The 15,132-nt window shown below is 43.2% G+C and overlaps 1 protein-coding gene across 3 annotated transcripts in view; it reads left to right on the plus strand.

The window, feature by feature from the left end:
* CEP131 (centrosomal protein 131) overlaps positions 1-15,132 on the plus strand; it is a 1,227,592-nt gene that overhangs the window by 80,416 nt on the left and 1,132,044 nt on the right. For all 3 annotated transcript variants that reach the window (XM_069655164.1, XM_069655163.1, XM_069655162.1), the window contains one exon: positions 7,358-7,452. In XM_069655164.1, coding sequence (XP_069511265.1) covers positions 7,358-7,452 — 95 coding nt within the window. The remainder of the gene's footprint in view (positions 1-7,357; positions 7,453-15,132) is intronic.

Raw genomic sequence — 15,132 nt, forward strand, 5'->3', positions numbered from 1 at the left:
TGTATTAACGGGGTTGACATTCAATTCTCCTTTTGATCAGGAGCAGCGAGGTGTTTGAAGGGCTGTGGTAATGTTGGTGTCTTTAAAGACTAAGCATTGGGGGGATTCTGGAATGTTGGCTGACAAGAAAACGGCTTAAGTCAGCTGCTCCTGCTCTATCCCTGCCTATGGATAATTAGCACCAGGAATGAATGCCTTTCATAAGAAGAACATTGAGATTCCTGAAAATCCAACCCCCTAAAGCCAAAACAAGGAGGGGAATATGGAAGAGACACCAGGAATCGGTGACATTTACGCATTGTTACTGAAGGTTTCTCAGGATGTTGGAGAAATTAAATTCTCTCTGAATGAGCTAACCTCTAAAGTAAGCCATCTGGAGACTAGAGTGACTAAATTGGAGTCTGGAAATACTGCGCTGGCCTCTGAAGTTGCTGGAAGCTATAGAGCATATAAAGTTTGAGCTCAGATATTTGATTTAAAGAAAAAGAATTTAAGGCTTGAGGCAGAAAGAAGAAACTTAAACTTACTTACTTGGGGTGAAAGAAAATCCTGAATTGGATAAGGACCTGAATTCAAGAGTTATGGGGATCTTGACAGAGGCGCGGGGAAAGAAAGTTCTGGATGATGGTGACCTTGACTTTTCAGCTGGAGCTGGGAAAAACGTGGAGGAAGGTAAACCCAGAAAAATATTATTGATACTAACCAAAATAAGCATAAAGGAAAATATTTTGAAAGTGGCAAGGGAAAAGGGCAAAATTATGCCGAATGGAACCCCCCTGGACTTCTACCCAGACTTTCCCAAAGAAATTGTGGAAATGACAAAAGCTTTTAAGTATGCTAAAGGATTGTCACTGGAGAAAAACATCAAAAAAATGTTGGTCAAACCTGCAACCTTAAACATGTACTTGGATGATGGTGTTAAATCCACTGAGGACCCTTCTGAGGCAGAGCACTGGCTAAAAGCTGAATTAAACAGGAATGCTAAGGATTAATCTTAATGTTTTAATGTTGGTTATTTACTTTGTTACGTTCCAGTATTTCCAGCAATATGATAAGATTGGTTATTTATAACATGCTTAATACCCAGAGGTTTCTATGCGCGGACCCGGGCATCGAACCTGTGTTGCTCTGTCGACCTGCTTCCAAGGAGAGCATGTTGCCCCTGAGCTAACCCCCCTGAGACAATATGATTTGTGAATTCGTAGATTGTATTCCTTTTTCCTTGTTTTAATGCAATTAATATAATGGTATTTTTTTTATTGTAAATTTGGTTTGATAATCTTTGCAGAATTTCTGTTTACAGCCATATGGCTTCAGAATAGTCAAGCGATCTATGGATCTCGTGATATTACGTTTGTGTGCCTTCCTCAAATACAAAGAGAATAAGGAAGGATCTTCCAACATGTTTCAGGCTGGTGGGTGGGTCTGGAATGAGCATGCGTGGGATTGGTTGCGGATTGGGAGGAAGCAGTATTGTACGATGTAACATGCAGGCCATGCAAATACGAGTCGCCGTTGTCACGTGACTAGCGTACAATTTTGGTATTGCGTCTTATACGGGACCCAGGGTTTGAGGTATGAGTGCATTTCCGTATCCGGGGGTAATTCCTTTCATACTTAGAACGGGGCACGGATTCATGGAGTTGGAGAAAAGGATAGGTGAGACAGGAATGTTTGCCTCGTTTTTGGGTACTGATTCAGTCCGAGGTGGGTAAACTAGGGGGAGGTGTGAATGGGGACTACGTTACGATCCAGTTTGCATCCAGGTCCGATTGTCAGTGGAGCGTAGGTTTGACTCCTTCTCCGAGCGCCAGCCTTTTTATACGCTCATTCTGTTACAAGTCTGGCAAATGGGCTTACTATTTGGTGGTGATCGAGAGAGTGTGCATCGGGCATTGCATTTATGAGGTAAGACTCTGCGGTTATAGTTTCAAGCAGGGTGTCCTCATATGCGAGTAAACGGCTCATTTATGTTTGAGATATGCTTATAATAGAGTTTTATACTTGTACAGTCACAGCCTTTCCCGACGTGTACCCTTGTGGATTTCCATGAGCCCGGTCCCATTTCTACACGTAGATTTTGGACACAGTATTTTTTATAAATGTGGTGTGTTACAAGGTGACAACCATCAGTGAGATACGTGATTCTACAATTGTTGAGCTGAGGAAATTGGTGTATGGCATAAAACCCTCTAGGTAATTGTTTAGAGATGACGCCTATGTTGGGAAAGTTTGGCTTGTGGCGTTTGGGCCTTGGAGGCGACTAATGAGAGGGTGGTTGGCATACCTAATCTCAGGACAGGAAAGGATTGTAAGGCTAAATGGGTTTTGCAGTAATGCAGGACGGCTACAATGGGCCGTTAAGTGTCTTGTCCTTGATCATTGTGTCAGGCTCATAGTGCCTCTCCCATGTCCTAACTTATTAAAGATATTCCTCACAATGATACACGAGGGGGATGGATATTTAGGGTTCATTGAATTTATTATAAGTTTTACTATACATTGAGTAAAATAACTTTGTGAGGGTACGGTTTTCTAACTTGTCTATTCTGTACACGTTGAGGGAATTCGAGGGTCGATATTGGTAGTGTGGATTGAACTTGAGTTAAATGAAGTTTAAAGAGTCTTGGGATTATAAAACGGGTTTTACATGTTAATTGGTTTGAATAGGTATTGTGGGTATGTTGGAAAAATATGGGGAGAGCGGGGTGGTGTTTCTCTCTTCGTGATTGTGGAAGGGAGATTCTAGTGGTTTGGGTTGGCCAAATCCAAGAGGTTTTATTTTGTTGCTTATTTTTTAGTCCTTAGTGGCGGATGTTAGGAGTTCCTAAGTTTCATCACAGGGGGAGGGGATTACTTAACAGAACAAACATGGCAACTTCTTTTAAGTAGAGTTTACGTGTAATTTCTTGGAATGTTAATGGAGCTAACTCTGTGAATAACAGGAACATTATTTTGGAAAGACTTGATGCGTTGGGGGGGGCGGGAGATATTGCCCTGCTGCAGAAAACTCATTTATTGGAGGCAGAAGCAGAAAAGTGGAAACGAGAATGGGTTGGTAATGTGTTTTGTTCTGCGTTTACATCTAGCTCTAGAGGTGTATTTACCTTGATTATGAAGAATCTACCAATTTCTGAAATTAGCTATAAAAGGTATAAGGAGGGTGGAATTGTATGTGTGAATCTGAAAATTCAAAATGTCATACTATATTTGTAACATCTATGCTCCCAATGGTGGGGATGGGGGCTTTTTTATTACTCTTGCAGTTTTTGTAAAAATGTGAATGAAAGAAATGTCATTGAGGGGGAGACTTCAATGTTACTTTAGATCCAAATCTAGATAAGACTGGGGGAACTTTGAGCAATGATAAGTTGAAAAGGGAGGGCTTGAAGAAATGTATTGGGGTGGAGTCTTTCAGACTTGAGAAGACTACGGAATCCTTTACTCAGACAATATACCTTTTTCCTCAGCCAGACATAAAACGTACTCGCGGATTGATCTGCTCTTGACTTCAGGATTGTGCATGCAGTGCTTCAGTGGGGGGTGATATTAAAGGCATCATAATCTCAGATCATGCTCCAATTACCTTAGAAATTAAACTAACCTTTCCATTACCTAAAACCAATACATGGAGAAGGAATGTAACACTTCTTGATGACATCGAAATCTTGGACGAAATAGTGAAAGAAGCAAGTTTTTTTTTTTGCGGTGGAGAATTGTACTGGAGGAGTGGAAGAAGAATTTGTGTGGGAGGCCTTCAAGTCCTACATAAGGGGAATGTTGATGGGCCTCACGAGCAAAGAGAAGAAAAATGAGTTTAAGAGCCTAAACGTGGAAATATATTAATTTAATCAGAAAGAAAAACTGGAGGATTTGCTTACAACAACGGCTGAAAAATCTACTTTTCAGAAAGATGCAAGTATTATGAAAAAGGAGAAAAGTGTGATCGGCTACTGGCTCATCGTCTACGAGTGATGGGTAGTGAAAAGATGACCAGTGCAATTGAAAACGGAGATGGAATTAGGACTTGTGAGCCTATTGAAATTAATGAAACGTTCAAGGAATAGTATTCCAACCTATACTCTGAGGTGCATGTGAGTCATGAGGAAGGGAGGCAATTTGTTAATGGATGTAAATTAAAAACTCTAAAGTCAAAGTACAGAGATTGCCTTGAGAAGGACTAGTGTGGAGGAGCTCAAAATGCCGGGCCGGATGGTCTGCCTGCTGAACTGTATAAAATGTTTTGCAGATTAAGTTTTCAGTCTCATGCTGGCCATGCTTGGCTAATCATTGAAAGATGGTTGACTTCCGGCGACCACAAGACAAGCCTATATATCCCTTTTACAGAAGGAGGGAAAACCATCAGTAAAAACAAGCAGCTACAAGCCCATACGCTTGATAAACACAAACAATAAAATCTTTGCGAAAGCCTTAGCTTTAAGAATGGAACACTTGTTAACTGATATTATAGATCAGAGTCAAGCAAGCTTTGTAAAAGGGAGGCATGCCTCTGAGAATATGAGGAGATTATTATTGATTTTGTATGAAAGGGAACATCTGAAGGAGGTGGTGGTGTTATCAGCGGATGTGGAGAAGGCTTTCGACCGGATTGAGAGGGAGTACCTTCTGGCAGCTTTGGAAGGTTTTGGATTTGGGAAAAATATGATAGAATAGATAAGACTCTTATATTCATGTCCTACAGCTAGTGTGAAAACAAATGGTAATCTGTCAGAGGAATTTGAATTTAAGAGGGGAATGAGACAAGGCTGTCCTCTCTCGCCCATGCTATTTGTCACCGCAATGGACTCCTGGTTGTGAAGATAAGGTAATTGAAGGAGTACATTATGGTGAAGCTTGTTAAAATATTTGGCTTTACGCAGATGATATGCTATTGGTTCTTCAAAACATTGAGTATCCTGTTAATAGTCCAAATTGACATCTTTCACAGGATATTGGGGTACAGGATTAATTGGACAAAATCCAAAGCATTGCCTGCATCAAACTCCTGTTCAAACTTGAAACTGAGTACCTTTGGGTTCAACTGGTGTCCTGACAAAATGTGTTACCTTGGTGTATGGCTGACTAAAGATGTGAGTGACTAAAATGATGGAGGTCAACCTTTCATACATTACCCAAAATTGGAGTGTGATTTAAAAAAAAAAAAATGAATTAACTGAGATTAAGCCTCTGGGGGAGAGCAGATGCAATTAAAAGGACGTCTTAGCATGATCCTCTTGCAGGTAAAAAAGAGCTTCATAAAGAAAATTGAGAGCCTGATTGAAACCTTTCTGTGGGATGGTAAACGGCCTCGTCTGAAACTATGGAAACTATAACTGTACCAGGAAAGTGGTGGTCTGGTGTTCTGGATTTTAAAAACTATCATCTGGTGTTTGGTGCTTGACATTTAGTACCATTCATAGAAAACTCAATGGATGCCTGGAAATAGGCGGAGGCGAGCAGATCTTCGCTGCTATCGCCCACAGCTATTCTCTCGTCAGTGGATGGGATAGGTTGTAAATATTACACACCTACAGCATTTATAAGGGCTTGCTGGAGAGGTCTCCTGAGGAAAAGCAAACAGGATGTTGTGGGCAACAGTATTACTTCAATTTGGTTGAATGCAGCCATAAAACGGGAAGGGAAATCACTTCTCTGGCCAAATTGGCCGCTGGGTGGTATACAGTGATTGGAAGACCTTGTTGAAGACCAATAATTGGTCAGCTTTAGACGATTGACTTTAGAGAAAGGACTCAAGGACTGCGCGCTAGGAGAATATAGAAAGCTGAAGAAAGCTCTGGGGAACACGGTTCCAGAGAATTTCAAAGGGTGACATATGTGGTTAAGAGAATAGAAGTCAGAAGGGCATCTGGCTTCTAAGGTGTACAAGAATTTGGATCAGTACAGGGAGCCAAATAAAGACTTATTATACAAATGGTCAGAAACTCTAGGCTCTGAGATGACTGAGAAAAGATGGAGGAATCTGTGCAAGAATGTGGCTCTGAACTCTTTGAATCTTGGTGAAAAGAGTCACCAAAACAAAATATTGAACAGTTTTTTGGACGCCGCAAAAGTTATATGTAATGGGTTTACTTGATTCAGAGGCTTTTTTGGAGGTGTAAGTATGTCAGGGGAACATTTGAACACATGATTTGGGATTGCTATGAATTAAGATGCTTCTGGAGGGAGGTCACAACAAGAATGAATAAGGTTCTTATGTTAAAGGTGGACTATGATTATGCAAGTATAATTCTAGGCGAAGAAAACCTGGTGGAAGATCTTTCCCACAAAGATGCTGGTTTTTCAGGGTGGCGAACTCAGCAAAACAAATATTTCTGAGGAAGTGGAAAAGTGAGGAAACACTAGATATATCAGAATGGCTGTCTGACCTAAAAATAGTGTCGAGGATGGAGAACGTTTTTCTTTTCAGAGACCAGAAAATGAACTTGTTTAATTAAATCTCTGGAAGATTTTTGGATCTGTAGGATTAGTTTAAATATGCTCCCCCATTTGGTCTCAAATATAATGCTTGATTATTTCCTGTAAGTAACTTTTTTATCTTTGTATTGTGTTGGGTCCTCTTAATGTGATGAACTTAGGTTTATGCTTGTTTCTTTTATGTATATTTGGTTATATGTGTTTATCTTGAATTCGTTATGTAAATAAAATCAACAAACATGGTAACTAAAAAGAAAAGTGTCAGCCTGAATTTGCATCTTAGTTTAGGACTTTATAGTTTTAGTACGTAATGAGGGTCCCAGTGCATGGGCTGTTGCTATACCCTAGTGTCTGCAGTACTACAGCAATGACTCCCTTTGATCAGTGTGTGAGGTTCAGATAAGGTGTCGTGCTTCAGGTCGTTCGATTTGGAAGAAGGAACGTTGGTTGTGACCTGCAGTTTGACTGCGAGGGCTTTTCGCCATGAGTAGTGCAAGGTGTTTTACCATTTCCATTGGCAGTTTCCCATTCCTTCTGACAAAGGGACTAGGGAGGGTTGAGGTTGTGGTGCAAGGAATTATTTGTAGTATTTCGACTTGGGTTTAGTTTACGTCTCACATGCGCAAAACAAGTGGCAATATCAATTTCGTTTGCAGGGGAGTTGGTTTGTGAGCTTGTAGATATTTTGGGTGTCGTCTGTGCGGTGGAAATGTGACGCCCGAGTTATTTGTGGTCAGGTGGTGCAGGGGGGAGGGGAGGTGTGTTTGTCATAGGTGCCTTTAATAATCCAGAGGCATGGGTGCCAGGCTTATCGTGCTTCATTAAAGAAGTCTTTGTGCAGACCGTTCCTTCCTGGACTTGGCTCTAGACTATGCCTTCAAAAATATGGTTTGCTTCCATCACCTCTTCTTTTGTTTTTCAGGAAGATACAGGACTGGGTGGCTCCCGGGCGATCAACAATCTGCGGCGATCGAATAGCACCACCCAGGTGAACCATGGAATGAGCAACAGCTTCAGGTGGGCATGCAGAAAGTGAAGTGGAATCTACCAATTGAATGCACCCGAAGCATCTCCTCCCCAATCTCACCCCAGGTTATAGGTGGCTGCTTGCTTGGTAATAAATACTTATTGAACATGAAGAGAGACTTCCCACGATGTGGCAAGAGTCCAGTGAATCTTCAACAGTCAAGTCAATGCTAAGATACAAAGACTCCGCATAAACATGAGCTGGTTCTTTGACTCAGTGGGACTAGGGCATCCATTATAGGAATCTGTTTGACCTCATAGTCGCAGGTGTGAATTCAGGCACATCCACTCAGCCCCTCATTTTTGAATTTGCTAAAATGAGTGAAATTGAGTTGGGGTACTGTAACATCTGTAATATCTGTAATTGGTCTATGGTGCCAATAGACCCCTCCCCCCACTTTGCGAATGAGCACATATATACACATTTTACATTTTTAAACAGAAAATGTAAGCCTACTAATGTTGAGCATGCCAATGTTCAGGTACCAAGACTCCAAATGCACTCATTCCTTAATACAAACACAATCTCTGCAAATGTATTCTTCGCTCACACTTCAATGGTACTTCACAAGATTCTGTTCAACTGTATTATAAGCGTAAGCTACCTGATATTTGTGAATGTTGTGAAGTGGTTGTTTGGATGAGCGAATTAGTGAGTGTTGGTGCCTTGATATTGGCGTTACTAACATTTGTAGACTAAATAGGTTTGTAGGTAGCCTTATCTTTTTGTCACTGATTTTATTTGTTTCTCTGTTTTTAGTGTTTTGCTGTTCATTGCATGTGTGCACTGTGTGTGCATTTGTTCGCCTGTTCAGTTCCTTTTTTGTGCGTGCAGAGTATGTGTCCTTGCCTACATCATGCGCTTATTGGTTTATTCATCAGTTACTCCCAAACATTACTGCCTGTACTATGCTGCACGGAGGGCGCGAGCATTTGTTTCTTCTGCATGGATACTTGTTGCTGATCGTTTTTGTGGTTGGTCCTCGTCCACATATGTTCTTTCTGGATACACGCTTTGTGTGTGGTGTCTTAATCGATTTATTCTGCACTCAGTGTTCTATTCCATTGGCACATATTGGGTTCACTCTGTACGCAATATGCATGTAAGAACATAGTAATATATTTTGAAGTGAATATCTCAAGATTGGTTAACCTGATTGTTGAACTGTTCATAACTTGTGCAATTTAAGGTAGGGGCTAGGTGTGTACCAATAAATTCAATCAAGAAAACAATTTCGGGATTTGTCTCGAAAGCCTTTTTTTGATGGTTCTGTGAAAAACTTTTTTTCATTATTCATGAACGTTTTCATGTTTAAAAAAAAAAAAGAAAAAAAATATATATATATATATATTTTGCCATGAGGCTGAATAATCATGCTCTCCCACCCACCATATATTTAAATGGTCCACTCTGTGTGTGTGTGTGTGTGTGTGTGTGTGTGTGTGTGTGTGTGTGTGTGTATATATATATATATATATATATATATATATATATATATATATATATATTCGACAAGGAAGTCGACAGGGCGTGCCAGTAATACTATCCCTTGTGTGACGTCCACTGTATCCATGGTCCTTCACGCATCGAGGTCCCTCAGATTGTTTTTCCGCCATCATTGTCCCTGTCATTTATTTACAATAAAATTAGAGTTAGTTCTCTCTCTGCTCCTCGACAACTTTGACCTCAGTTTTTGAGGACAAATCTCGTCGGATGAAGAACTTGCCTTGACGATCCTATGGTCTCGGAAGGCCACTGCGGGCCTCGGCCCAGACAGTAGGGAGAGTGGGGGGTGGTATACATCTTAGCCTACTAAGAGAATGGATTTTTCCCCTTCTGCCCTTTATAATCGCCAGGCTGCTCTTCCAATTAATCACAGAGAATGCACTGTTTAAATTCTGTCCCAGGTGTAACAAAAATGTCCTTGGAAGGAATCGCACTGGTTGTGCAACCTCTGCCTTCCGAGGGATCACAACGAGCGTCATTGTAAAGCTTGTAAGCTTTTTAAACCCAAGACCCTAAAAGACCAAAAAACAAAGTGCTGGACCCACCACGCCTTGCGGTTCGAGGCCGCCATAGACTTGGAGGGTGCTTCTAGTGACGGCAGCATCAGCGTCTTTTTGGACCTTCGGATTCCCACGTGCAATCTCCCAACCCCAACAGACGGCGGCACAGCTACAGGGATGACACCCGGCGGCATTAGGACCGATACGTCATCACACACAACACACAACACAAGGCCAGAAGTTGACAGACGCCGTCTTCACGGCCACACACTGCGTCGAGGGGGAAGGTCCACTAGCTCGCTGTCCTCTGGGCATTCGCAATCACGCTCGCCGCATGACAGGCCCCCAAGGTCGAGAGATAAATCCGACTCAGACGCCGTGTCCAATACTGCTGCTGAAGACCGAACGTCGAGAGAAGCGGTTCCGACTCACCCATCCGCCGGAAAACGTCACTCTTCTATAACGTCAAATGGCAAAACACCCTCAGACATCAAAATTGCCGCACTTGGTCAAAAAACATGTCCCCGAAAGACTGCTGCAAGGATGGACTTCGAAACACCTTACTTCGAAGAGCCATAAACCCCATAGGGAAAAAGAGAGTGCATCCCATAGGGAGAATGACAGTGTTTCCCAGGGGGAGGGAGGGTCAGCCTCTCTTGGCCCTCTTCCTGCGCCCTCCTTTGAGGCTAAAAACCTCGGTCTTCTTCGACTCCACACTCCCCTTCTCTCCTCACATCTCTGACTTCTCTAAGAAGTCACATTACCATCTGCACCTCCTCAGAGGTATTCTTCCTTTCCTTTCACCAGAAGCTCACTGTCTCCAGAGCTCTGGTTCTCTCTAGGCTGGACTATTGCAACAGCCTCCTGCCTGTCTCTACTCTCTGCCCTCTGCAACTCATCCAGAACAGGACTGCAAGACTTTTCCTTGGCCTCAGGTCCAGGGATCGTATCTCTCCAGGACTGAAATCTCTTCACTGGCTCCCAGTGGCTGCAAGGATTAAGTTAAAATCCTTCTGCATTGTACACAAGGCCTTCTGGGGCCTAGGGTCTCAATACCTTCAACTCTTTCTCCCTAAATATCTTCTTTCTAGAGCTCTTCGCTCATCTGCCTCCAACTCTCTCAGGGTCAGCCGCTTCTCCAAGCAACGAGTTGGTGGTAAATCTCTTTCCTCGGCTGGGGCCTCCTTCTGGAACTGCCTCCCTGCCTCCCTGAAACTTGAGGAGAACCACCTCCGGTTCCGTAAGCACCTCCAAAAACTTTCTTTGCTACTGCTTTTTCTCCTCCTCTCTCCTGCAGACCTCCTGGCTGAAACTGTACTGGTTACCTGGCCACCCTCTGATCTCGGGCCCAGGTCCCTTCCCCGCATGTCACACACACCTGCACTGCCTGCCTGGCAACCCCCGCACTTGGGACTGTTCCTGTATCCCTACAGTCCCACCACCAGCATTTGACACCTGATTCCTGCACTTACTTTTGCGCTTGCCACCTGCTGGCCGTTACTTACATGATTACTTTTCCCTGGTACTGCACTGTCCCTTTCCCAATCCCCCATCACATGCACTTACACAATCTGAATGACATCTGGCCTAGTAGGATTGTTGTCTGTCCTCCCTTTATTCCTCCTCCCTTGCCTCGTTGCGCCTTGAAACACTTGTGTATAGGCGTGTTTATAAATTCCATATATCATATGATATACTATGTCTGCAACAATGAAACCTAAGAAGCAGCCTACACCAGAAATACATCCTACTCCAGTCACTATACCAAGTTCCTCAGTGATCTGCTGAGGACATAGACAGAGTGATGAGACATATGTCCTGTGTGGCCGATTTCTATTTTTTTTTTTTGGGTAATTTTCAGAACACATCTGCTACCGGGTCGCAATGTCTCAACACCCAGCTAAAAGAGCCTGGCCAGACACCTTTCAAGACACTCCTCGGCAGGACCCAAACCAATTTGATCTCTTTGACCCGAATGCAGATTCTGAGGATCAAGAGAACCTAGGGGGAGGTAGATCATTATTTTGATGATGATGATGATGATGAAGACCACGTCTACGTCTTACCCTCTCCAGATAATGTAGAACCACCAGTGGCAGGTTCACCAGTGGACAACCAACTTCAATTTAATGACCTGCTGCTAAAGACAGCAAAGCATTTTCAAATTCAAACATAGCAAATCGAGGCCAACAAAGACTTTGTCAAGGACATATTGGACGACAAAAAAATCAGTAAACCAATTTATCCCATTATTAAAATCCGTACTGAACCGGGAAAGCCGACCCAGCCCTTTAGGACGAGGTAGCAATACTTTGAGATGAATGGGGATGAAGAAGTTACTCAAACATCAATAATCAAAATGACTCAGGAAGTTGGCAAAGCTGACTGTTTTATTTTCAATTATCTAAAACGGGCAGTACAATGGACATCAAAGTACGTCTCATGGCCTCTCAATTTGCTTCATAAAAACATCATACTTATAGTAAAAGCTCGTCATTGATGACGTTAACCTACATATTTACCAATGTCCTCCTACGTGGCAAATTATAAAAACCTAGTGGCAAATGTGTTAGGCTTAGAGGGAACATCTAAGTATACGTTCCATCTAGTCTAAGTAAGTGAGAGGCTCCTTAACATAAGCCCTCCCCTCAAACAAGTCACTACTAATGTCACTAAATACACAACATCCCATTGGTTACACAAACTATAGGGCTCTTAATCATGCAGCCCCCTACAATTGGTTGGCACTCTTACATTCGTCAGTACATTTCCACCCACGTTAGCAGCACGCAGGCTGGACTTCCAGGTGCTGGTGATAACCATAGCTTCCCACCAATTAGCATATCATCTATCACCTCAGTGGTCTGCATGTCAATTAAGGCTTTGAACTTGGCCTTGGAAATGTTCTTTGCTCTGGAGAATACAAGGGAGTAGAGGCACGCTCTGCCCTTCTGCGTAGGTGCAGTTCGTCATGTTTGTCCAGTTCCATCCATTCACGTGACTGAAGACCACAAATTTGAGCTCTGGTGCTTTAAAATAATATTTTTTTTAATAGACCTTTGACGACTTCATTGTTTTCGTCCATGCCTTCTGAACAGGAGTTTCATTCTTTCATACGTTTGTAACTAATGTCTCCTCATCCCAGTCCGATAAGACCTTGGTTTCTTGGGGCTGATTTTTTTCATTGTACTTTCATTGTTTTTCAACTTTGATACACTGGCAAAGGCTCTCCTTCTGTGATCCAGCTCTGCTACAATATGTTGTGGAAACATCCATTCTTTACTAACTCCTATATATGTATATGTTGGTGCATGCTGCAATCTATTCACTATAAAGCGAGCCTCAAGTATACTTCATCTGCTTGCGTTTCTTTGCATCTGTACATGTGTAAAATAACTTGCTATCTTTATCGTTTCTGTAGCATAAGGTTCTTTATCTCGAGCCCGAGATGTCACTCATCTTTGATACTTTCTTGATGCCTTATAGACTATAGTCACTTCTCTTGTCTCTGCATCTCTTCCGTGTATATCAGTTTGGCTTCATGTGACGTCACCAATCTGCTTGTTCATTCATTGGTCCTGCTTCTTCAGGGATTTCATTCAAATGGCCATCATACTGTCTCGTATGCAGATATGACTTTCTCAATGGGAACCTTGCCTACAGGATTCTCCCTGTATCAGTATTTTCATTGGTACTGCACGTGTCTCACACTCCGGTTCCCAACATATAGGCAATATGGGCGAGATGGTTGAGCTGGGTATACTTGGCTCCTTCTCTACAGTACAAAGGAGGATTCAACCTGCTCTATAAATCCCTAACCTCATGCGTGAAATAAATCTCAGAATTGAGAAGATGTTTTGCCCAGCCCCTTCAGACCCCCTCTACATAAGGAGTCTGTAATGACTGGAGGGGGGTATCTGTACTCATGCTCTCTATACGGCGGAGTAGAGGCACAGAGCATCCCAGCCAAGATTCTCCATTTGGTATTGTGGACGAGCAATCAAGGCTTAAGCTCTCAGGAGGTGATGCGGGCTGGTTCTTAAGTACAGTTTAGTTCCCAAACACCCACAAAGGAATGTCCACACACTTTGTTAGTGAAAACAGTCTTTATATAAATAAGGCTTTGATTATGTACACATACAATAACACATTTTGTGCTCCGACAATTCTAAAATGGTAAATAAAGTCTCAATGTGGTACCACAATTACTCTTGATTCCATTAAAATGCATCAACTGTACTCAGTTCAAATGTCCTACAAATCTGTTCATAAAGTGAACCAACAATAGACGTAGGAGGAAAGTAGGTTGGTTAAAACATTCTGGCCCTGTTACCTAGACAGAGTTCTGTGTGAGGATCCCCCCCCCCCCCAACCTGGTCAACCTGTAAATAATACAAGCCCAGTCCATATATTGTTTATATTTGCCTTATTTACCTCTAAAAAGCTTCTACCACCCCAATATACCTGGAATAGCAGAAATTGACGTCGGTTCGTCGACGGATCCTTCTTGAGCGGCTCCCTTTAAGGCAGGAGCCATGGATCTTCGAGATCCTTCGAAGAAATGCTTAACAAAGGCATCGAGGCAGCAGCTTCGGTCCTGGCGGTGCTCGTCAATGATCGGTCATGGACGTCCTGCGAGGATGAGGCATACAGTGCACCTTGACGACGATAGTTTGTTGCCGCAAAGAGTTACTGAGGAACATTGGCCCAGCAAGGGCATCGAGTCGTCATTCAGCGTCTCTGTGGTCTTCGGGTGGCAGGACACCCACCAGCGGATTCTCCTCGGTGCATCGATGGCCTTGACTTACTCCGGTTGGGTAAAGCGGTCGTCGGTGATGAGCGAGGGAGTCCTTTGTTCAAAGTGTTCTTAGGCAGAGGAGTACTGCGGCTCCGGTCGGTGATGGTGGTGGTCGACGGTGATGGACTTCAATGTCCGGGTGCCTTGCTTCATGATTCCGGAGCGGTCCCAGTCTCCGGTCGCAGCCTTTCGAGGACTGACTTCCGGCGGCGCTTTGGCGAAGGTTAACTGCTGCATGATGGTCCCTCATAGTTCTGGGAGAAGTCTCCTAGCCAGGTCCTCTCTTGGATCAGTTCCTTGAAGGCACAGCAGGTTTCAGATTGGTGAAGGACAGAGGCAGTAATTCCTCTTCTTCCAGTGGGCTTCAAGGTTAAGTATCAAGTATCAACTTCAGCTTCTGAACGATTTCCATCAGTGAGCTACCACCAGCCCAAACCCTACTCTGGGGGGCACACAGGTGCCCAAAAACATACACTATGGGTACAGGATTGTTCCCCCACCCATGGGTGCCATAAGGGTATCCCAAGGGTCTGTACACCAAACCAAAAAGAGGAAGAGCTGCACCGCTAGGAGTCCCACATGAACTCCTGCGTGGAAAACAAGACAGAACATACATGATAAAAGGACTACAGAATGACAGGGAGGCCCTGTTCCGTCAATTAAAACCAGATTCACTGGTAGTTACCACAACAAGGGCAAGAACACCACTCGCTTCATTTGAAGCACCCCCTGATAAAGAGTAAGAAACTATACACTTTCGGTAGGTGCCAACAACACCACTCTGCTGGCCAGTTACAACTGCCACAATTGGGAGGAAATGGCCACCTTGATGGCCTCAGCCCCAGAACCATTAAAATCAAAATTGT

The sequence above is a fragment of the Ambystoma mexicanum genome, chromosome 3q (assembly GCF_040938575.1).
Source record: "Ambystoma mexicanum isolate Mex_15411 chromosome 3q, UKY_AmexF1_1, whole genome shotgun sequence".
NCBI classification, from domain to species: domain Eukaryota; kingdom Metazoa; phylum Chordata; class Amphibia; order Caudata; family Ambystomatidae; genus Ambystoma; species Ambystoma mexicanum.